Source organism: Zeus faber, assembly GCF_960531495.2.
Source record: "Zeus faber genome assembly, chromosome: 3".
NCBI classification, from domain to species: domain Eukaryota; kingdom Metazoa; phylum Chordata; class Actinopteri; order Zeiformes; family Zeidae; genus Zeus; species Zeus faber.
The window spans coordinates 37,121,968-37,147,846 of NC_137190.1; the positions used below are offsets into that span (position 1 = coordinate 37,121,968).

The following is a 25,879-nucleotide window of genomic DNA, read 5'->3' on the forward strand; positions in this document are numbered from 1 at the left end:
AATAGACACGTTGTTATTGTTGTTCTCCGTTTGACATGGAAGCAATAAATTAAAAGTAACATATGTTAGTAATTATACCATACAATCACTATACAATGGCCTCTGATTCTTCAGAACCCAGGGCCCTCATTCAGACACCTCACGTCCCTTGTCACTACAGTTCCACGCACGATTCACGGCTTGTAAACAGGAATCAGAGCAATAGCCGCATGGTCCGATTTCCCGAAAGCAGGAACCGAAACAGTCTTAAATCCGTTCTTGGACAGTGTGTAACAGTGGTCCAAAGTTCTATCTCCCCTGGTAGCACACGTGATGTGGTGGTGGAAATTTAGCAGAACTTTTTTAAGGTTTGCCCTGATAAAGTCCCCAGCCACCACCACAGCCGCATCGGGATGTTTGTTCTGAAGTCCGCACAACGCATCATATAGGTCCGATAGTGCTGTGTCGGTGTCCGCTTGCGGTTGAATATTAACCGCTGTGATGATGACCATGCCGAATTCCTGGGGGAGGTAGAATGGACAGCATAAGATGGTCAGCTGTTCCAGGTTCAGTGAGCAGGAGCGGGAGAGAGTCTTGAACCAGTTGGTGCTCGGCGTTGCAGCCGAGCGGAATTACTGAATATTTTCTTCCACGGGCCACTCAGATTTCTGATGTGTTGCCTGTGTTTAGTGACTTACACAGTGTGCGGTGTTAGTTACTTACCATTGGCCCTCAGTGAGGCAAGATGGATTGCAAGGGTCGCGGTGTGCATAGATGACATTCACTACCTGCTTTGGCTGCTTCAGCCTGCACCCTGGACCACGCACTTGGTGTGTTCGGGTCCAGTGTGAGAGAGGGGTCTCCACCCCTAGTATACCAATAGGAGCATTGCCCCCAAGGGGTGGGGCTTCCTGACATAAAACAAGATTTACTGTAGCTTTGTAACTACAGTTCTATGAAGGAGGCATTGCCCCTTAGGGTTTACTACCCCACTGGACCCCCATCAGTCTTGCTTTTTGTTTTCAGAGGACGAAGGGTGTCAGCATGTAATTTATTTGTTGAGTTTTTTCCTTGAATTATTTGGTTAATTGGTGACCAGTTTTTGTGAACTACTTTTTATTGTATTTTTCATTAATTTGGCAAAGTAATGGAGACCACAGATTTAAAATATCAAACTAACAGATCTACCCGATAATTTGGGTTGGACATATTTTGACGTGATATGCATTGGCCCGTGTCTGTAATATAGATCAAAGTTGATCGTTTTTTTGCCAATATCTGCTCCGTATGTGGATCGATTTGGATGTAATTTTAACCACGAGATCCTCGTGACATACCGGTTTAAACAACACCTCCACCGTATTCATAGCTTCTGTCAAAATATGTCTTCCAGATAGTTTTAGCTGGGTTGGACACATTTCTGCCTGAAATGCAATGGCTCGTGTCTGTAATATTGGTCAAATTTGGTCAGTTTTTTGCTAATATCTGCTCTGTATGTGGATCGATATGAATGAAATCGAAATCACGAGATGTTTGTGAGAACACGGTTCAAACAAGACTTCAACCGTGTTCGTGTGTTATGCCGAAGTTGGTGTTCCTGATAGTAATAGACTTCAAAATTCTGAGAATTTCCCCCTGAACAGTAACAGTAGGGCTCCAGCCCTACAGGCTAGAATCCTAAAAGTCCAGACAAAAACAATAGGGTTAAAGCCTTGCGGGCTGGACACCTAAATATGGCTGCAGGCAGCAAATAGGCAGGGTCGAGGCCCTTCCAGGCCCTTCGTTAAAGTCCACTGGACGAGTGTGCTTTGGCTCTCTGTTCCAGTGTGTTTTGTGACTGCAGAAGTTCATTCCTTCCAGCCTGGTCACAGTGTAATTCTATGATCGGGCGGCGTTTGTGGATGTGGGTGGGTTTCCTATGCCGAAACTAACAGCAGTTATCATTCTCAAATAGGGCTGCATGATTATGGCTAAAATGAAAATCAATTCTATAAACTTATAAATAAATAAACTCAGGTAAGTGGTTTAACTGACTTGAATCGTAGAGGATATACTGTATAATGAAATCAATTGTGTGTAATGGGCTACACAATTTTCTTGTAATTGTAACAAATCTTTGAAGCATCTGGAAGGGAACCCTAAAACACAAAAATAATGAAAATATTTAAAAACACATACACAATAAATACATGTTCCTTGTATTATGAAATTGTTTATGCTTATTGTTACCAGTCAATACAGTTTAGAGACATTAATATCTCTAGGATGTCTATGAATTCTGACAGTGATGTTATTAGATTGGTATTTTGTAGAACTTAATTTGGTCCTTGTCAGTTATCCCCAAATGCCCAAATATTTATATAGTTTAATGCGCTGCGCTTTGTTTAATCCAATTATCTTCTTGTAATACTTTAACTTAATATATTTCAAACATGATAAAGTTTAATAGTCTTAAAATACTACCTGTCACTTTGTAACTTTGTATGGCTCAGAGTTTGTATCTTATATTCCTTAAAGTAATACCTAAAGAGAAGATTATCAATATTCAATAGTCAATTGAATCTCTGGTACAAGGTGGCGATGTTGGACTAAATTAAATCTGTCTCGTGCCCAGTAGGCTGGGCATCCCTAGCGTCAGAAAAGAGGAGAATGGCGTCGTCTTGTTTCAACAAACTGAATAGTTGCTGGGTGAGTAATGGCAAGGTGCTTTTGTTGGTGATCTGAGGCGATCACCAACCCCCTCTCCCCTCCGCCACTTCATTCCTGCCTCCACGTACCCTGCCTGTCCGGTTTTTCCTTTCGCTCTGCAAGAGCACAATGAATGGACAGATACTGTGTTTACCCCCCACCAGCCTTTGGCCTGGAGCAGTCATGTTCTCTCTCTCTCTCTCTCTCTCCCTCTCTTACACACACAAACAAATAACTAGCCTAGCAACAATTGCTTAACATTTGCTTCAGGCTTTCAATAAACAGGCTTACTCTACCAGTCAAAGACAAACACTTAAGTCACTGCAGCATGGTCCAGCCGCTTTCAAGCCATCGCCTCAGGGACACAGACGATGCTATTTTTTAAAGACAAGCAATTCTGTGCCAAATGGTCTCTTCCATGTCAAGCGACAGACACTTTCCTGATGCATCGGTCTGCAAGGCAACGACTTTGAGAAATTTTCCCGCACACTCTTTTCGGTGGCTGTGCTCCCAACCAAAAACCTGTTTTAATTTTAGCCTTGTCATGACAGGAAGTGTGTCCGTGTGGACGTGTCCTTTGAATACGCACATATATGCATGCACGTTGCATCTGTGTACATGATATTAAGTGTCTTCGGGTTGAAGTGGTAAGGGGGGAGGGGGTAAAACAACAGGAAGAGGAGTCATCATCCCCAGACCGATGGCCTGGTGGAGCACTTTAATGAAACTCTGAAAAACATGACTCGGAAGTTTGTTCCGGATAACAGCCCTAATTGGGACAACTGGTTGGAGCCCCTGTTGTTTGCGGTGTGAGAGGTTCCGAGGCCTCCACGGGATTTTAAGAAAGAGAAGACCTAATTAAAGAAAACTGGGAGGAAGGGCCTAGCACCAGTTAGAACAAGGTTCAGTATGTTATGGACCTGAGAGCAAAGTTACACAGGCTGAGGCAGCTGTCACAGGAGAATTTGCTCCTGACTCCTTTGCTCAGGAACGTCAGAGCCACTTATATGACAGTTGGGCTTGGCTCAGACAATTTGCACCAGCTCTAAATTGCTCACAACGTGGCAAGGCCCTATTGTGGTCACACGGTTGCAGAGGTCGATTATGAGATCGAACGGTCTGACAGGCAGGGGGGTGACACAGAACGGTCACTCCTCAGGTGCCTTTCTGCTCTGTATCTGGAATAAAAACTCACACCATGTCGGCACCCCAGTGCCAGAAAGAATTCGTCTCCCTCTCTAAACCCAAACCGGTGGATGGAGACTCCCACAGCCTTATGTTTACATTTTAGTATTTTTAAATGAAAATCAAATAACCACTCGTTTTTTGTTTTTTAATACCTGTTTCTGGAAAATCGGATGACAAAACATACACGGACCATTATGGTACATATTTGTGGCAGATCTGCTGCAGTACAAATCAGACAAAAATCTACAAACAAATAGGAGGTGAGTCACAAATGGTAAATGGACTGCATCTTATGAAACGCTTTTCCAGTCTTGCGACCACTCAAAGCGCTTTACAATACATACCCCACATTCACCCATTGACACATACATCGATGGCAGCGACAACCATGCAAGGTGCACACCAGCTCATCGAGAGCACTTAAGGGTTCAGTGTCTTGCTCAAGGACACTTCAACATGCTGCCAGGAGGAACAGGGGATCAAAACCAGGAGCCCTCTGATTACTGGATGACCTGCTCTACCTCCTGCGCCATTGCGCCCCAAATGTCACGTGCCCCACAAACTGACAGGAAGCAATCCACAAATGTGCAAAACCTCTTTCACATGTACAAATAGACCCACAAATGCATACATATGACTTAACATGTGCGGCAGTTTCACCTACCACACGGCACCCAAGTTGCGTTTTCAGGGACCTCCGGCACAAAGACACAGATGATGGGGTTGTAGACATGAGTTTATTGTAGAGAGTGGGCTAGTTGGAATTAGCCCAGGAGCAGATAGAGATGTGTCCTGACAAGGGTTCTTCTCCTGAGTGAGTGTGGGGATGGGGGTTTTAGCTGTTGCTTGTTAGACGAACCAATGAGCAACAGGTAGGCAGCCACTCTGATCCTGGGTCCCCAATTAGGTCTAGATCCAGGTCAGATGTGGCTGCTCAAACCACACCCTCCCCACACCAACACCAAACTGAGGCCAGAGAGAATACCTGACCGAAGCCTACCAGCCTTTACCCGTGCTGGAGAGTCCCTGTTCAGGTGCCAGTGTGGCAGTTGCACCTACCACGCGGCACCCAAGTGGCTTTTTCAGGGACCTCTGGCACAGAGACACAGACGATAAGGTTGTAGACACCAGTTTATTGTAGAGTGTGGGCTAGTTGCAATTAGCCCAGGAGCAGGTAGAGATGTGTCATGACAAGGGCTCCTCTCCTCAGTGAGTGTGGGGATGGGGGTTTTACCTGTTGCTTGTTAGACCAACTAATGAGCAATTGGTATGCAGCCATATAATAACAATAATAAATTGCCTTTGCTGAGAATTTGAATGTGAATCAATAGGACATTGTAACTGTACAAGGGGTTCGGACTGCTACTATTCTAATTTAGTGTTAACCTGCATGACTACATGATGCACCCACTGCCACAGGGTGCAGGTATAGGGTTACAGTGTTAGCGTTCGCCATGTTAGTGTTAGCTTTTTAGGAATGCAGACAGCAGACAAAATTAGAACCCCAAATTAATAATATCACACACATTTCACCAGAACATCACTTTAAACTCTGATTTAATAGAAACATTGACAGTTTACTTTTTTAGCATGGTTACACAGTGCCCCCCACGCACAACTATTACAGAATTTTTTATTTTTAATGCAAATGCACATGATACCGGCCTGTATTATATTGCTCATAATTAGTTTTCCCAGTCGTGTCGTGGTTTGAGGTTACAAGATCAGCATTCACTGTTTTAGGAGATAGATGACAATTGGGGCTGACAGGAAATTAGAACAGCCTCTATTTAGCTTGTAGGATTGCTTTCCCTTTCGATCATGTTGTGCTGAGATTCACCTGGCTACATCTTGGGAATGTGGCAAATATAGATACTGTAGATAGATAGATAGATACAGACACATATACATGTTGAAGTGGATATATTACACAATTATAGAATCAAAGAAAAAATATTGAATCTGAAATAATATAACCTGCAATAACCTTTCTCATTGATTAGTGTCCCAGCACATAAAAATCCCATTCCAAGCCCTGTGATTCATCATAGGGTGAGACTGACCTGCCCTGTTATATTTGTGTGGCAGTTCTTGCCACCACACAAGTGCCATTTTCAGGGCCCTCCGACACAGAGACACAGACGACGGGGGGTTGTTAACAACATTTAATTGTAGCAAGAAGGCTTGGTGGAATTAGCCAGGAGCAGATTGAACATGTCATGACATGGGCTCCTCTCCTGAGTGTGTGTGTGGATAGGGTTTTTAAACCTGCCGCTCGGTAGCCCATCCAACCAGTATCAGGTGTGGCTGCTCAAGCCATCCCAGCCACCACATACCCCCAACACCAAACAGAGGCCAGGAAGAATTCCTCGCCGAAGCCTACTCCTCCTCACTCCCGAGAACCAAATGAAAAGAAATGCTTAAAACAGACTCTGACCCAGGGTTACTATACCTTAAAATACAGACTGAACACACCCGGTGATAACACATTCTGTGCACCTTATGCCATCAGCGTAGGCTGTGACTGCTTGAACATTTTTTGAAATCTCCAAGGAGACCACCGCATTTCTGACCTACACACTCAAGGGTTTCCACAAAGCTCCACCTACAGTGTTACAAAAGACTGTAAATTTGAAGCACACTACTCCTATTTCAGCAGCACCCGTACTGGTTGAAGATCAACATGACGATTTCTCTGGAAGACATGGGTGTGGTGCGTAAACCAACACCCACACCTGAGTTGGCGGGGAGGGAGGAGTGCTGGTAAACAAACATAATGATAAGAGATGAGCGCATGCAAATTGTGGGATCATTCAGGCCAGGGCGGATCGCTTTCTATTCACCTTTTCCCCCCAACAACAGTGACAGGCATTTGAACATATTTTGGCAACAGCTGCCCTCAGATTTTGATCTGCAGTGGCACCTGAAAAGAAAAGCATCCAAACAAATTCTAACACTGGCTCGCAATGTAGTTTGAAACACACCTTTCTGAGACTGCTGGTTAAAACTCCACACATAACGGCATATCATGATACATTTACCAGTTCCTATAGTGTGTGGAGAGCAATGATTTGGCCAAAACACCACACCACACGCTCTATTAATCAGTCTCGAAACATGACTTTAGATTAAACAAACTTGGCGGAAGACAGCAGGAAGAAGCTTTCCCAGTTTTTGCACTATTTTGTTTTGACAAAAAAATGGAAAAAAATAAAAGTTGGTCCTCCATTTCTGAGGCCCATCTTACTTTATGCTTCGCAACGTTTGCATTTGCCACCATAGATGCGGTTCTGTTTAGAACTCCTTCCGTTTCAGTCAGCTTAGTTCCCAATCCCTTTGCAGTATTAAGGCGATTTGGGGGAGGGATTTAAAAAAGGTAGATTTATAATGTAAATTTACAAGGTGGGGCTTTGTTGTTCTTGGATACAGTTTGAAAAGTACAGATATAAATTAGTGCTCCTATGTCCTCCCAAATGTCATGGTACTTTCCCAGCATCAAACTCTATCCGGATTCCTTGAATTTTACCAGATAAAAGGCTTTCTCTTTCTTTCTTTCTTTCTTTCTTTCTTTCTTTCTTTCTTTCTTTCTTTCTTTCTTTTTTAACACCTGTTGTAAAGATTCACTTGAATTCACTTTTTAATCTTACGTGTATATGGTAAGTGTACTTACACTTAAGGATCTGAGACTGAATGTTTAAGTTACAGTGTGTAAAATAAATGTGGCAATTTCAGCCACACTGAAATAACAGAACTGTTCATCTGTCCAACATTCACTACCAAGTTCCAAACTGCCTCTGGAAACAATGTCGGCAAAAGAACTATTCATTGTGAGCTCCATGAACTGGGTTTCTGTGGCCGAGCAGCTCTACAGAAGCCTAAGATCACAATACCAAGCGTCGTCTAGAGTTATGTAAATCACATCGCCACTGGAGTGATGAATCATGCTACACCATCTGTCAGTCTGATGGACCAATCTGGGATTGGCGGAGACCAGGAGAATGCTACCTGCCTGAATGCATAGTGCTAACTGTAAAGTTTGGTGGTAGAGGACTAACAGTCTGCGTTTGTTTTTCATGGTTTGGGCTTGGCCCCTTAATTGCAGTGAAGGGACATTGTAATTGTACAGCATACAATGACATTCTAGAGACTTATGCACTTCCAACATTGTGTTAACAGTTTGGTGAAGTGTCTTTTCTGTTTCAGCAAGACAATGCCCTTGTTCATAAAGCGAGGTCCAAAAAATAATGGTTTTAGTGACTCTAGTGGTGTGGAAGAACCTGACTGGTCTGCACAGATCCCAGTCCTGAACCTCATTGAACACGTTTGGAATGAATCGTAACCCCGACTGCGAGCCAGGCCCCATCGTCCAACAATGTGGTGCCTGACCTTACTAATGCTCTTCTTTCTGAATGGGACCAAGTCCCTGCAGCCATATTCCAAAATCTAGTGGAAAGTCTTCCCAGAAGAGCTGAGGTTGTTATAGCAGCGGGGGGGCACCAACAACATATAAATGTCCCATGGTTTTGAGATTAAATGTTCAACAAGCACATATGGGTGTAGTATTTGGGTGTCCACATACTTTTGGCTTACTTGAGCGTTAATTAAATACACTACGTATTTAATTAACACCCCAGTCGCCCAACGTGTCCTTCCCTCTTTCACTTTCAACGAACAATTCTCAGTGACTGGGACTGTTTATTTTGAATACCTGAATCAATGCACCATGTACAACTATTGGTATTTGGAACAGGTTAATCCACTCTTTGTTCTGCAGAAAATTACATCACATTCACAGAGTAACTAACCTAATTCAGTCCTGGTATCTATTGCAATGTCAGTTTGGAATTGTCGTGCCCCTCCCAGTCAGATACTAAATACATACATTATATATTTTAAATGACTAAATAGTGCAAGTGGTAATACAATTGCTTGACCCTTGCCAAATGAATGCTGTCTAAATAGGGCTTCCACACAGTCACAGAGCATTTGTCATAGTTTTTTTTTGGTTTATTTTTTCAATCTTTTAACTTTTAGTATTGATATTCATGAATTTTCCCCTGGTGACAAATTGTTCTATCCTAAATCATCTTATCAATGGAAGTCTGTGTATTACATCTAAACAGGATAACATATGGCACTTTGATACATAACTGTTCAGTTGGTTTAATCAAGTACCATACCAAACTGATATCAGTTTGCCACCAATCGCCACATATATAAGGTTAGGTTTCAAAATAGGGGGATGGGTAGTACTCTCTATTCTGAGACGCTGGGGGCGTGTCTGCTGAGGGTGCTGAAACCACGGCCAATCACGTTAATCGTGTTATGTTTACATTAGAGAAGTGCTGCTGTCTGGCTGCGGGACTCTCCAGTGCCCCCTGCTTGGTCTTCTGCAGGCCAGGTCGGGGCTCCGCGGCCTGCTAGCAGGCAGCCAATGCTAACGTAAACAAACCCTGTGCTATCAAACCAACGTGGCATGAGTTCACAGTTCCCCTGAAGATGCCTTTAACTCCACGTGTTTATTCCCAAAACAGCGTTTTATCCCAAACTCTGCTTTTAGCTTAGCTTATTTCACCACTGATGCGCCGACGGTCCGTGTCGCAACCCCATGTGCAGTATAGCGTAAAGTAAAAAAAAATAAAAGAAAGCGCACATCCCACGATCGCATAGGATTTCTATGATACTGTGGTACACGGAATCCTATGGGACTTAAAATCTGTAAGAGTTCTGGTGAAAATGACTGAAGCACTGAATCCGATCGATATCTGACTGTGGCCCCCTTTCTGACGGCCGTCGTAGTACATGTGTCTAACATCACAAAATCACAAAATATAAGGGGATGGTAGCTCACGAGGTAGAGCTGGTTATCTAGTAATCTAATGGTTGCTGGTTCGAACCCAGGCTCTTCCTGCTAGCGTGCTGTAGTGTCCTTGAGCAAGACACTTAACCCCTCATTGCTCCTGATGGCTGCGTCCGTCGGTGTTTGAATAATTGTAAGTCGCTTTGGATAAAACCGTCTGCTAAATGTAATGTAAGCTACAAATATGTCAGAGAAAATTAAAAGAGCTCGTTCTCGTCCAGCACAACAGCAAGTAGTTTCCTGAGCTGGACCATTTTCAATGAATGAGATTCCAAATATTCTGTTGAGACGACACTCTGTCTTTATATTTCCTTTTTGATATGAGACTCAAGCCAGTATTTTTCTGCCATGTACAGCTCATTTTCACTCATCTTCATCTCCTAAGACTTGAAACTAGTCTATTCTGTTGGAAACACCCACTTCTTTATTCAACCTCCACCTCTGAAATGTATAATAACCCTATGTAATTGAAGAATATTCAGAACATTGCTTGAACTACTGCCTGGTCTCAGCTCTGTTCTCCAGATGGCTGTCTGCTTCCAGATCCACACCTAATAGAAAAAGATCATAACAACTTCCTCTATAGAGTGTTTGCAAAGTTTGCACAAAAAGGTACAAACAATTCATTAATATAAAAAGAGATGTATTGATAGTGAATATGCAGGTGACACCCAATATTAATTTTAATGTGCCGTTATATTAACTACATATTTTAGTGACTTACACTTAAACCCAGTGCCAAATTTGCCGAAATTTGTTGCAAGAGTTGAACATTTTCAATGTCAGATGTGGAAATCTCGCGCCACAGAGGGTTTTGGAAGATTTCTATAGAATCTCGTTGTAGAAACTTCTCCTCTCTTCTCTGTAGAGACTTCAGAGCGAAGATTTAGGGTTAGATTCAGTTTTGCTTCCGTGACTTATAGTATAATACGCCAAACAAGGATGACCGTATGGATTACCACTTTAAATCTATTGCACTCTATAGGACCTGGCTTCAGAGCTAACAGCGTCTTTGGAAACGGCAATGGTGCAAGTCCACACACGCACAAACTGGAATGTTTGTCCCAACATGTGGCATATACGCTTCCTTCGAGGCAACAGAACACCCACCTAGTTGTGTATTGGCCGTAGCCAGCGATCTCCAGAACTGATTAATAAACCGCGCCTGGCTCGCCTACCTGGAGGTGACGCCGGTATTGTCTTATTTCCTTAGCGAGAAGGGAGTCGCAAACTGTCCGAGGTACTGGCAGACAGGTAAGTCGGGAGGGTAGGAGGAAGCAGGGAAGAAGTCTCCAGAATGAATTTACAACTTTTGGATGCAAGGTGTATTGGAGTCGGGTTAGTTTAGAATCTGGTTAGTAAGAGGCTGTACAAGTTTCCGATTGATGCGTTTCTAATTTAAGAAGAACATCGGCGACTCGAGTCAATATCGAGTAAGGTATTTTGCATTGTGTTGGCTAATGGCCAAGGGTCCCAATATGAACTGGAAAAAAATGTAGTTAGTGTGCGCTGTTAATGTTTGTTTAACACGTGTTTTATCCGTGAGATAACAATATTTGCTATAGGTGATATATTCTTTTGGTTGTAAAGGTTGTACTGTCACGCTGGAGTAGAATAGCGCCCTGTCTAAATTCTCACAGTAGGACTTACCAGTCCCCACATTCAAATAATAATTTTCCATTAAGGGTTTTATATGAAGTTATTATTTTGTTTTCCATGAATTTAGCCTACACGCTACCTCCAACTCCGGGAACCACACAAATGCAACTGGGGCAGGCGTAGACCTGTGGTCAAATGGTGGTTTCCGGATCCAAAATTGGGTCGCGCGTCCATTTCGAGTGGACCGGCAGGCGTGTACGTCCACAAATTACGGCTCCGCTGTGCTTTACCTGTTTTCCTGATATATTGAGACGGATGCATTTTATTGTACTCTAGATATAGGCTAAGTGTGTGTGTGTGTGTGTGTGTTACTTATTATTTTTCTTATAGGTGTATTAAATATGTTTTCTTTACAAACACAGCCACATGTTACAGCCTGTCCTGCTTTGCCTCCTATGTAACGAGCGAACTGTGGCGCGTGGGCAGCGCCTAGTTTGGGGTTTTCCTGGCGCGCGGGCTCCGCTTTTCATGCGCACATTCTAGCGCGGCGACGCTCGAGCGCTCGAACGCCACCACTAGTACGGCAAGATGCGTGTTGCCGCTGCCGTCTCTGCAAATTGTTTTATTTTATTTATTTTTTTAAATTGGCATTATTTTATAACATCATTTTATTCCACGGGTGGGGGGGGGGGGGCGCCGCCGCGCGCCCCGCCCCGCGCCCAACCGGTTTCCATGCGACGGCAATGCCAGGTTTGAGCCTCCCTGGGCGCCGAGGTAACGAAATGGACGCAGATGAATAGTTTTTGGGCCGAGATCTCTCGAAAGAAATACCCCGTCCCCTCAGATGTCATAGAGATCAAGACGCGAATCATCGTATTTTCTTTGGTACCACGTTCCAATGGAGAGGGTGGAGGATGGAGACCACTTAATTGCGAGCACAAACAACCATGGCAGCACACAGCTCGGTAAGGAGCCTTGAACATCACGAATATTTGATATTGAAAGCTAGGCGAAAGATGGGAAAACGTGTCAGTAATTCACAGTGGACTTTAATAATGCGTATACACCTGCATTGTGAGTATTGATTATGAGTATTAATCCCCCCCTGGCTAGCTGAATCTCAGATGGCTGTGTATTTTCAGTTGTAAGCAGGAACCTAAGGGCTTTGACTCAATGCCATTTACCATTTAATTGTAATTCTCTGTGGTCCATCACAACTCTTTATTATTTTATATTATTAAGCCACTTCTTTGTATCTTCAAGAGCACCCCAGGTTAACATCCTCTGCTCCGCTCCTTTTATTTTTTTATTTTTTTATTTTTTTTAGATTAAGGTTAAAGTTCAGTTTAAAAGTCACTTTAACGATCCTGGGAAGTAAATTTGTAGCTCACAAGAAGAGACTCTTTGAGTTCTGCGCTATATATCGTCATTCACATGTTATATTTAAGATACACTGGAACGTAACCCGGTGTTCCAGAGGACACCGTTGCAGCAGAGAAATGTTTTAGAACTAAATAATTCTTCAAGGAATGCTGGCATTGAGCGTTCTTGAATCTTGAAGATCCCATGTATGAGAGGAGACCGAATCTGAAAGTGTTAGTCTGTTGATTTGTATTCACAGGCGTTGAAGAGGCTTGTTGTTTCCGCTGTATTTAAGCGCTGCAGAATTTCCTGTTTTCAAAAAAGTAGATAAGAGCGTTTGCTCTATAAAAGATAGTGTTCCTTGTGCAAGCGAACCAGGGCTGGTGGAATTTTTTATTTTTTTTTTAGACGGGGAAAATCTCTCATGCAAAGAGAATTTGAGCAGGTTCACAAAGTTTAAACACAAAAGTATAAACACCCCCTGCTTCCTCAGTTGTATAGTCTTGGAACAAGGATATTTTCATTTCCTCCCCTCTATCACACAGGTTCCCCTCAGCTGAGCAGGACTTCGGCAGATTGCGTTCTTTCAATTGGCCAGCTCCGGGAGCTGGACAAGCCTGACAGTATGAGGAAGAATGACAACTACCTGCCCGTCCCTGGTGAGGAGAAGAACCAGGGTACAGAGCGCAACAACCAGTACGAAACTATTGTAAGTCTTCCTCGTCTTTATCTTTTGTGAATCATCGATTGCATGACTTTCTGTATTTTGAACACTTTCACAGAAAGGAAGTGCTCACCGAATATATCCGACTGGCAATAGCTTTTCTGATAAAACACAACACAATCCTAAAATTACATCGCTCTATATACAGAGGCTGCAAATGCGGCACCGCATTATCAAATTGAAACACACGTATACTGCTAGACCTATTTGGTAATATTCATGATAAATATTACCATGCACATAAAATAATTGTGCCACTGGAAATATCAAAAAATGTTATGGAAAATTTGAGTTAAAAGATGAATAAAATGGATAAACTGCAGAAATGTAGAATACAATGCATTTGAATACTATTTATACATTTTTGTAAAAAAAATGTTACATTTTTAAAAACAAAATTACTCGCATCAATATGCAACTATAACTCTCATGAATCGCTTAATGCTGGGGATGGGTGCGTCAGATTACACAAATTCAGCCCGATTTTGATCCGATTTTGTCGTGGCCGACAAATTCCCAGTGTCGGGGCTGAATATGAATGTCAGGAACGACGAACGGCCATCTTTACCCTGTGTAGTGTGACATAATCGAGACTCTAGCATATCAGAATTTTGTGTATTTCCTGCCCAGCCTGACAACTCCTGCGATGGGTTTCCTGATGTTGACCAATAGGATGACAGAGTGCTCCCTATGGCACATACCTGTATGTAAACATGGTGAAGAGAAGAGGGATGCTGCTGTCAGGTGGAACAATGACATTGAGGAAAGGTTTGTCGGAACATGGCGGGGAGCATGGGGTACTCCCGCCGCTCTGGCCGCGTCTTGGGATGTGGGCTCTGTCCCAGCTCCGTCAGCGAAGGGAACAGAGTCCGTCCAGGAGGCGACACAGATTGTCCAATCTATCGCATCTAAACTGGAACGAGTCCACAGTCGCTTTTTCTTTCTTTTGTTTTTATTTTCGTAACGCAAGCCAGCATCACACATAGCACTTCTCTAGCCATGTTTGTTGACAGTTTCTTGCTACATTCGCCACTGCTGCTCCTACCATGACCTTCACGGTGGATATCGATTTTGGCCTTGCATTGGAAGTAGAAGCAGCAATTGATGCAAGACTAATGTAGCGTCGATAACAAAGGATGTTGAGCATACAAACAGAGCGATAGAGTATTGCTTGCTCGTAAAATACCCAAATCTTTCGATCTCCAAGTTGACAATTTCAAATCAGATTTCTATTTCTATTTTTTATCGCCCCGGATTATCACGCTGTATTGTCTTCGATTGTATTTTCAGCCCTCTATCTTCATTTGAAACATAGTCGGTTTGACACAACAGACAAAGCTAAAATTACTTGTGCGTTTCAGCTTTTATTACCTGTAAAATTTGTGGCTGGCTTTGCGCCAAGACTAACAGATTTAGTCTTTTTTGACGTTTTTGTTTTGAAATGGTTCCATACTGCTGATACGTTTTGTGTTCAAACTAGCAATCCTTCACATTACTGTATAAGGGTCATGGCTTCTGCTCACTGGTGGAGGAGAGTGACAAAATACTGCGGCACATATTTGGAAAAAATATTTTAACACTTTCCTATGGATGAACACATGGATTGTCCCGAAAGAAAAATATACCTAATATAGTCCTGCCCGACCTGTGTGACCAAGGTGGGAAATGTTATCAATAATATGTATTATTGCCATGGTAATTATTGACACAACCTGGCCATTATCATGGCCAGGTTGTGTCAAACCGGATCTCGGAGAGGCTCAAAGGAGTCTTGTCTGTTGTACCACAGATGGGCATGAGCGCGTGCATGTATGTGTGGGTGGATGGTCCTGTGTTCAGTACATAGGGTTTCATGAGCCCAAACTTAAGGCGAATCTCATTTCCTGGTTGTTGGTGAGAATAGCGTTCCTATTGGTGGACGGTGTACGCTTAACTACATCCTCATGAGCCCTCTTCAGGAAAAAAATAAATAAAAGTTGTGAACTTTAAGGTGTGTGTGTGTGTGTGTGTGTGTGTGTGTGTGTGTGTGTGTGTGTGTGTGTGTGTTGTGGAAGAAATTCTTCTGCAATAATCGGTGAGGGTAATCTGCCCGCTACAATAAAACAAAACTGAGAATATTCAAGATTATTTATTCTGCAGAATAAAGAGAAATATTCAGGACTGCTCCAAAGCAGCGCTCGGATCAATCTAATCTTACTTATGATCAAGAGGCTTTATACAACAACAGAGGGTGTGGCTTGGGTCAGAGGTCGCTTACAAGTCTGCGCCCCCCAACTGTTTCCTTGGGTGCTGCCCTCAGACAGTGAAATTCACAGGTACTTGCAAACTTGACCTGGCAGACGCGGATTGCACGACAATGCACGTCTAGGCTCCTCTGTTGAGTTTCTTCATCTCCATAGAAGGTAAACAGGGCCAAATGTGATCCGATTCTTTCATGTTGGAATTGACATTGTAGGGAGCAAAAAAGTTTATCTTTACATAAACTCTGGGGGGTTCCTGGTTAAACAGAGACAAATGTTTTAAAACCCCCCTCAAGGAGGTAGAGGCCTTTGTCCTCATTCAAAATAGCTGATCGTATGCATTTTTCTCTCACATTTCCTCCTCTTGTTCCTACTGGAACAACACGATAAGGAAAAATGCAATAATGCTAAAAATTCCATATAATGTAAGTTGGATACAATAAAATCATACTTCAGAGATATCGTTCAATTCTATCTTATTGGAATCTACTAGAAAAATCTACATCTAATACTAAATTTAACTGTATGAACTCATAACCACATTCCAGATATAATTCAAGGATCTCTCCACCTCAAATTGGCCAAACCTCTCTTCTCACATTTGGCTGGAGAAAAGTAAAAGACCAGGGTTATACTATACTATGACAACGCACAGGACAAAAATCCCTGGTCATACAGAGGAAAAATCCTGTGTGGCCATTTTACAATTCTAACTAGAAAACACACACTACATTTTTTTTATCATGAATCACATAATGAAATAAACAAAACAGACATAGAGATTCCACTCATACATGATGTTATGCAGATTAATCAATGGTTATCACTTAATAATGACAACAGCAAAATGCATTGTGCACGTAATGACTAACACATGCTATAAGTCAGGGGTGTCGAACTGGTTTTCACCAGGGGCCACATCATCGTAATGGCTGCCCTCAAAGGGCCAGATGTAACTTATAAATGTAACTAAGTGTAAGCTAATGTAAAATAAATGTAACTACTCCTTAATGTTAAATGACTTTGAATTTATTACTTGAGAGGGGGCATAACTACTGTAAAACCAACAATTGTGAGCTGCTACCATGTGTATGTAGCATTTTACAAAAAAAAAATAAAAATGGCTGCACACAGCCTTGCATGTGGTGCACTAAATACATTGCTACACATAAAAATAAGTCAAAACTTACAGCTCAAGACTTACAAGTTGCAACTGAAATAAGTCTGACAAGCAACTTTTCCTGTTGATGCACATGTGTCATCACACTTGTCATCTCAAGCAAAGAAAAAATAAATCAATTGCAGGAAAATTAGATTGGTGAGTCTTGTCATCATATGTCCCAACAAGAAAGAAAGTCTCAGTTCACAACCAGTTATTGGTCACGTTTTTAGGTTCCCCAGCTTATATATTGGCTGTGTAAATTCTCGTTGATGAGTAGATGCCTGTCCCTGAACACACCAAGTGGATCCCCTCTCCACCATCCATTGGTCATGTTCTGAAAATAACAAACAGAAAACAAAATGCAAGCACAATCATTAAATTGCACACAGTTTAACTATTCTTCTTCTTGGTTACATTAAATTTTATTATATTTTAATTAGGTTTTTAAAAATGCTTACCTATGTCTTCTGACCAGATGTCTGACACCGTTTTCCCATTACCAGTGTGTCAATGTCTGGTTTTAGGTCCTGTGCTCAGGCAATCCGTAGAACAGCATGGAGGTTGTCATCAGTGATGCGAGATCTGTGCTTGTTTTTGTTTACATTCATTATTGAAAACAACTGTTCGCAAAGGTAGGTGCTCCCAAACATGGAAAGAACACGGGCAGCATGAAGTCGAAGCTGTGGCATCAAAGCAGGGGGCAGCAGACGGTAAAAGTCCTGGATTGCAGCATCCTGGAACTTTGCTTTCAGGCCACTGTCGCTTTGCAGATCAATTAACTCCATCTGAAGGTGCCGGGGTGCAGTGCCGATGTCAGTGGTGAAAGGACTGGCAAAGAGGGCAAAGCCAGTGTGCTGTGCTCTGAAGTCAGAGAAGCGCCGATCAAACTCATTCCTTATCAGGCTCAGTTTGGTAGCCAACTCAGCACATGAAAAAGTACGGGGAAATGAGGCTGAGATGCTCTGACAAACAGGAAAGTTACCAAGATCGTCGTGTTTTACTTGGCACATCCATAGGTCCAGTTTACGCTGGAAAGCCGTGATCGTGTCGGACATCTGTGTGATGACTTGTTTGCGTCCCTGCAGCTTCTGATTCAGTTCGGCGAGATGCTGGGTTATGTCAAACAACATAGCAAAGTCACACAGCCACTGATCATCTGACAGTTCAGGCAAGGGTTTTCCTTTACGCTGCATGAAAACAGCAATGTCTTCCCTGAGCTCAAAAAATCTTTTGAGGACTTTGCTCCTACTCAGCCACCGAACTTCTGTATGGTACGGCACATCTCCGTACTCCGAGTCCATCTCCTGCAAAAACAGCTGAAACTGACGATGATTCAGGCCACGAGCGCGAATGAAGTTCACTGTTTTCATGACTGTGGTCACTATGCCATCCATCCCTAGCACCTTCCCACACAAAGCTTCTTGATGGATAATGCAATGATACGTTATCAGAGGCGTGTGACAGTTAATTTCTTTCATTTTCCCCTTCATTATTCCAACTAAGCCCCTGTTTCCTCCACACATTGCGGGTGCACCGTCTGTAGTTAATCCCACCAAGTTTTCCCAGGGCAATCCATTTTTACTCACGGACTTCTCCACCGCATCAAAATTGTCCTGTCCCGTTGTGGTCCCATGCAAAGCAGCCACATCCAACAGCTTCTCAGTGACAGTGAGGTCCGACTTCACGCCTCTGATAAAAATTGATAACTGCGCTGTATCCGTGATATCTGTGCTTTCATCAACAGCTAATGAAAAAGCTATGTAGCTGCGTGTCTCTTCGGCCAGCTGTGTTGAAAGATTTCCCGCTATTTCCTTAACTCGGTCCGCGATGATGTTTCTTGATAAACTGACATTTTTAAAAGCCTGTACCTGGTCGGGACACACTTGCTCACACACTTTCACCATGCACCGCTTCAAAAACTCTCCCTCTGAAAAAGGCTTTGAACAGTGGGCGATGTCTTCAGCCACAATAAAGCTAGCTTTCACTGCCGCATTATTTTTGGCTGTGGCTTTCGTGAACACATCAACACACATTTCGTGTCAAAATGCCGGCGTCGATTATACTCTTTGACAACCGACACTGCCTCGTAACACAAAAGACATACAGGCCTTTCTCCTTGAAGCACAAACATGTATTCGCCTTACCACCTTTCTTGAAATAGCCTTCCATCTGCATCAACTTTTCTCTTCTTGGACATTTTGGGAGGATGTATTTGTATTTCTCAATTCCACCTGTTCGCATTGATGTGGAGACACTGCAGCCTAGTGGCGGATGCCGTCAATCGCGGGAAACATAATACTGGTAGGCATGCATTGTGGGGAAATGTAGTTTTTTTTACAAGCCAACAGCCAGCAACTTGTGCGACACTTTTTCCTGCTGAAATCGGTCATGTGACTCTGTGTGTGCGTGTGTGTGCGTGCCGCGATGAGAGCACGTACTGCTCACATCAAAGGCTCGCGGCCGGCCGGTTTTCCCAAAGCAGCGGCGCTAATGCAAGCGCGTAGCGTGGATGAAAATCTCGGGTGGGCAAGACCCCGCGAGTTGCTGTGATACTGAAACGACCGCGAGGGGTCGGGGAAATTTAGCTATCTGATGTTGTTGATTCGAGCCAGACAGACAGACAGACTGGATGGCCCATCGCCCCCCGCTTTGCATTACAATAGGCTGGGCAATGAGAACAAAGCTGGGCCGTTGCCGACCCGTGGCCAAACCACGCTGCGCGCCTGCAGTGCACCGCCACAGCGCTGCTGCGCCATGGATTGTGAAAACCGGCCGTTGTCTTTCCGCGTCGTGTGTGTGTGTAAGTGCGCTTGTGAAAACCTTACCGAGGCAGAGTCAGAGAAGGGAACGCAAGCAGCGCGAATAAGAGAAGGAAAACCATTTTGTCTGTTGTGGGATTGGTTTGTCGAACAAGTTTTTTTTTTTTTGCTTGTTGGTCAAGGTAAGGCAGGCGGGCCACATAAAATGACATGGCGGGCCACATTTGGCCCGCGAGCCTTGACTTTGACACCTATGCTATAAGTAATGATAAACATGATTAGACAAACATCTCCATATTTCAGCATCTCAGCGTCTCAACCTGTTTGTTATTAAAAGGTGGTTTCCACTCATCTAGTGGTATGAAGACAGACTGTCCTGTCACCATATTAGTAATCATCTTACGAAAGATAGGTACTATACACGCTAGACAGCAACATAGCATTAAACACATTATCACTACAGGTATCAATATCTTTATGAGCGTAGAAATTTATGGCCCCAGTGCATTTCCCAGCCAAGCAAATGGTCGCAAGTGTTAGCTTGATCTTTCATTAAATCATCACGTAACTCTTTCATAGCTTGTATGGCTAAAAACAAATTTCCTGATTTTACATCATTGGCAGGAATGTATGTACAGCACGACTTACCTATCACATCACCTGCAAATATAAGCTTTTGGATTTTCATTGAATGTTGACTCATTACTGAGCAGGTAGCAAGTTAACCCTTTCATGCTAAATTCACGGCATGTCCCTGTTATTAGTGGCGGCTCAATCAAATGTTTATCTAATTGTGTGTGTCTGTGTCTGTGTGTGCATCTGCTCAATCAAAATAGTAGTTGATATATTTACATGAATAGTTAAATTAGGGAACATTGTTGATCCAAACCTTCCGCTCAACTAAACCAGCTTTTCATCACCAGATGAAAAAAATAAAAAGGTTGGGGGTACGAAGGGATATGTCTATTGTATTAAAGCTCCACATTAAAGGATACATTCATTTTCAATCGAGGCCTTATTAAAACGTAGGTTCCCATAATTTATATGTATTATTAATTATTTACAGCACAAACTTGCTGTTGATATATTTACCATTTGCTATGATGAATCACATTTTTGGGGGCAAAACTCTACACGTGCATCAGAAGTAGTGAAAATGTATATATTCTATAGTCTTGTGCTAGGGTGTGGCAAAATTCCTTACTGCAAGGTATGTTTCAAATATCATGATATTTGGTTGGCACATGTAACATCCCAAGACTCCCAAAAAAGTATCTTGGTGCCATGACCTAAACACAACAGGAAGTCATATATATTTTTACATTTTTGTGTATTTTATGCCATTTTCAGGGCTTGTTAAACCCCTTGTTAAAGTTTTAACAAACTCCTCTGAGGCGGTGAGTTGGTGTTGAATTTCCATGTCTCGCCACAAATCAACAAGTGGTTTGTAACTCGACTGTACATGGTCAAATCTAGCCCAAACTTTACATGTTTGATAAGAGTCCCAGCCTGAAGACATCTACGTGCCAATATTGAGTTTTGGTCAAGGTGCTGCCTACTGGTAATAGAACATAACATGTTTATACATTGATGTACTCCCCCTTACAACATCTTACTTCTTCGCATAGTGTCTGATGGGCGCAAAAGTGCACAGCTGCATCAAACGGTATTCTGCCAGCCCCCCAACCTGCACAAAGCGAGGGCCTGCTCATAGCTGCTTGCAGCTCTTGTTATCATTATTAATTATTTTCTCCTGTATTTTGTCCAATTACTCATCCATACATTGGTAACTTTTTGTCCATTTCGGCACATCTATAGTCCAGGCCACGTGTAACCTGGCACTGATTGGTCCATAGGGGGTCCTATAGCATTCATTCTGAGTCAAAGGCTCATTGTTGCCACCACGTTAGTCCTAGCAAAGTGATACTTGATACACATATGCAGCTGGAAATTCAGAACAATTTGCAATTGGGACCTAAGGTCTGATAGGTCTGCCTATAATTTCCTTTCTGCCATTTTTATTTTTTATTTTTTTTTAAAACCTTCATATGATCTTTTTCTCAAGAACTCCACTTGCGCACGGTGGCGCAGTGCATTGCACTGCTGCCTCACAGCAAGAAGGTCCTGGGTTCGATTCCCGCCTGGGGCGCTGTTGGCCCCGTGCTCCGGCAGGTTATCTCCCAAATAGGAGCCTTTCTGTGTGGAGTTTGCATGTTCTCCCCGTGCTCACATGGGGTTTCCTCCACCTCACGTCAGTAAGGACCCCCACCAAAAACATGCACCCATCATGGTCTAACCAGCAATGGACACTTATCACCTGGTCCCCGGGCGCGTCCACGTATGCTGCCCACTGCTCCTGGCTGTGCCCCCAGAGGAAGGACAACCCAGGATGGGTCAAAAGCAGAGAATCCATTTCACCGGCCACCATCAAAAGCATGTGCGTGTGTGTGTGTGTGCAAGCATGTGTTTTAGTGTGGTGTGTTGTGTGATGATGGAGAAAGATTCTGTTTCTTCTTCTTCTTCTGAACTGTAAGTCTGAGGGGCACAAATTTGCAGGGCAGGTCCATGGTATACCCATAAACATAGTTTGCAAAAAAAGCTAATGGTCAGAAATTGGCGAAATTATCAGGCAATCAATTAAAAAAAAAAATGACAAAAACATTAATTCTGCTGTAAAATCATGACACAGTAATAAATCCACTTGAAATGCATCAGGGGAGCCTGGAACATGATGGGAAGCATGTCTGCCAAGTGCCATGGAGATATCTTCAAATTTGAAGTTCCTGCCATTTTGAAATTTTTTGAAAAACCTTTGCCGTGGTGGTAACTTCATATTTAGAAGAAAATAGATAATAAAATGTTTCTGGTGGGCAAAATGCATGTCTGTGAGTGTGGTGGAGAACCTGTATGGTGAAAAGCAGAACCAGAAAGCAATGCATTGGCATTGGCATCAACAGCACTAAATGGCAGACAAAATGGCAGACATCCAGAACAGGCATGTCCGCAGTTGACAGAAAATCATATGACATCATCAAAGGAAGTTGTAGTATTTGGTTGTTTGCGAACAATTATTTATTTTTGATGGAATCTTATCAGTGAACAAATTTAAAGATACGTTCGTTTGTCTCCGCCTTCTGGAAAAAACTAATGCTAGAAGTCATTCGTGAACGAATTGGTGAGTTATTTTAGTTCCTTCAATTAGTTTATTGTTTCCCTCTTTAGTTATTTTTGTCGGTGAGCTGCGAACCGTATTGTGCACACATTATACATGCGTGAACCCACCGACACTTGGCAACATTGACATTTAAGTCAAAGTAAAATCTTTATCAAGTTAAATTGTTCCTCAAAGGTCCAGTTTTCCTGGTCCAACACACAGGTCTTCATACTCTGTTGGCTTCCATCAATCAAGAGGAGTATCACCTACATTGATAAACATAAGAGCATTGTGCACACAATTATTTTGAAAGACAAAGTGATTTGTCCAACAATACACATATGGTGTGCACATTTTGTTTTATATTATATTTTATATTGTAGTAATTGTATGAATCTTTTTTCTTGTTTAGACAAGTTTTAGTTTGACAGTGTACAGGGGCTGAAATTACAGGGGGGAATAGGGGGACCCCCCCCCCAGGGAGAGTTGTCAATTTATCATTGTAAACATAACTCTATAATTTCAAATAATTGCGGTTGTGTGTTCCGATCGCATAGTCAACTGTCATTGTTGCGGTTACAGGGAGCTGCAGGCGGCTCAGTTCCTGTTGGAGAGATCAGTCCTCTCTTCCTCGCTGCTTTCACACATGCACTGCAACCGTGAAGTTATCTAGACAGTACCCTGAGGAGCTGTATGTGAGAACGCAAATGTCCGAATCAGTTGGACCGGACATTAAACAGACGGCCGGCCAGGGCCGCTGGAATAGGGGGGACACCGGGATTTTTTGTCTCCCCACTTTCAGGTATTATGGTAATATAACATTGGCGACAATGGTGTCGTTAGGGATGGGTGTCCAGGGCTGTAACCCTGAACGTTTTATGAATAGCCCCAGATCTAAATGGCAAGAGCACAGCTTTTTGTTTTACAAAACCGCCACCAATCCCCCGTTTTGAGAACGATCTGAGCATGTTTTGGTCTATAAACAAAAAATCATCCAAGAGGGTGAGAATCACCACAGGTGAGACAAATAAACATGAAAACATCAAAACAAACATCAACATGGAAGAATGTAAACATAGAAACATCAGACGACATGTATCAACAAAACAGAATTAAGTCCAGGAAAATTGGAATAGCATTCGGCATGTGGGCTCTTCCTGTGATAGCTATGGCAGTAAATGTAACGAAAGGGATGTAAACAGGAGGGTGTTCACGGGTTTGTTCAAAGGTGTGTGTGTGTGTGTGTGTGTGTGTGTGTGTGGGTGTGGGTGTGTGTGTATGTCCCAATTAGTTGTGGTGTATGAAGTCAGAATTATATTGTGGTGCCCCCAAGTAGCGGAGAAGGCCTGGCAGCCACCCCTGAGTCCCGCAGCACTATAGACAAGCCCAGAGCACCATGCCCTGCAATAACAGAAGACCCCCCCAGCCCCCAGAAGAGCCGGGAGCCTGCGGCACAACACCCACATACGGCCCTAAGGAGGATAAACCAGTCCCAGAGAGCGCGAGGAGACCCTGCACCCCCAAAGCGCACATGTACAACCCCTAAGTGCTGGCATAAGACGCACCCGCAAGCGCAGAACCCGGTCGGTGGACCCCAGGCATGGACAACAGGCCCAGGCACAGTTCTGGGCCGGCTAGCCAGTGGGGCCCTCATGCCGACCAACAGCCCGTGCAAAGGCGAGGCCCACCATACCGCAACTGGCAAGATGCCCCATCTGGCCACAAGCCCGGGCACCCATCCAGAATCAGAATCAGAATAGTCTTTATTAACTAAGTTTACACGAACAAGGAATTTGTCTTGGTGTTTGGTGCATACATGAAACATAGCTTTTTGTTGTTTTTTGTTTTTGTTTTTTTTAATATAGCTGTACAGTTGTGCAGGAATGTGCAAATGTTAAGTATAAAGTGTAACAGTATGTGCAATGTTCACGGATAAAGTCCAGAGAATGAGGAATGTGCATTAATGTAATGCAAAGACATACTCATTCAGTTTAAGGCATAGTGGGGGAGATGGTTGGCCTTGTTGATGAGGCCAGTTGCAGAGGGGAAGAAACTATTTTTGTGGCGAGAGGTTTTGGCCTTGTTTGACCGCAGTCTCCTGCCAGAGGGAAGTGTTTCAAACAGTTTGTGTCAGGGGTGGAAGGGGTCAGCCACAATCTTACCTGCATGCCTCAGGGTCCTTGAGGCGTACCGGTCCTGGATAGATGTTAGATTGCAGCCAATCACCTTCTCAGCCGAGCGAATGACACGCTGCAGTCTGCCCTTGTCCTTGGTGGTTGCAGCAGTGTACCAGATGGTGATGGAGGAGGTGAGAACAGACTCAATGATGGAAGTGTAGAAGTGCACCATCATCGTCCCTGGCAGGTTGAACTTCCTCAGCTGCTGAAGGAAGTCTTCTGCTGGGCTTTCTTGATGATGGAGCTGATGTTCAGCTCCCACTTGAGGTCCTGGGAGATGATGGTTCCCAGGAAGTGGCAGGACTCCACAGAGTTGACTGGGGAGTCTCACAGGGTGATGGTGGGTGAGTAGGGCAGCGTTCTTCCTGAAGTCCACAACCATCTCCACTGTCTTCACAGCGTTGAGCTCCAGGTTGTTCTGGCTGCATCACGTCACCAGATGGTCAAGCTCCCACCTGTAGGCGGACTCAGAGCTGAAATCCACAAACAGGATCCTGGCATAGGTTCCTGAGGAGTCCAGGTGCTGGAGGATGAAGTGGAGGGCCAAGTTAACTGCATTGTCTACAGACCTGTTGGCTCTGTAGGCGAACTGCAGGGGGTCCTGGTCAAATCCATCACAGACCCTCTGTCTGTGATGGATTTGAGGTGGGAAAGCACAAGGCGTTCAAAAGACTTTATCACCAGAGAGGTCAGGGCGAAGGGTCTGTAGTCATTGAGTCCTGTGGTTCTTGGCTTCTTTGGGACTGGGATGATGGTGGTGGATTTAAAGCAGGCTGGTACATGACTCCAGTCTCCAGTGAGGTGTTGAAAATGTCTGTGAACACTGGAGACAGCTGATCCACACAGTGCTTCAGGGTGGATGGAGAGACAGAGTCTGGTCCGGCTGCTTTGTGGGGGTTCTGCCTCTTGAAGAGCCTGTTGACGTCCCTCTCCAGGATCTAAAGAGTCATCACTGTGGTGGGGGAGGAGGGGGGCTCTGGGGTGAGT

The 25,879-nt window shown here is 43.5% G+C and overlaps 1 protein-coding gene across 1 annotated transcript in view; it reads left to right on the forward strand.

The window, feature by feature from the left end:
- ano1a (anoctamin 1, calcium activated chloride channel a) overlaps positions 1-25,879 on the forward strand; it is a gene marked incomplete at its 5' end in the record, with an annotated part of 104,810 nt that overhangs the window by 11,432 nt on the left and 67,499 nt on the right. Inside the window, one exon of the mRNA XM_079997361.1 lies at positions 13,222-13,385. Coding sequence (XP_079853487.1) covers positions 13,222-13,385 — 164 coding nt within the window. The remainder of the gene's footprint in view (positions 1-13,221; positions 13,386-25,879) is intronic.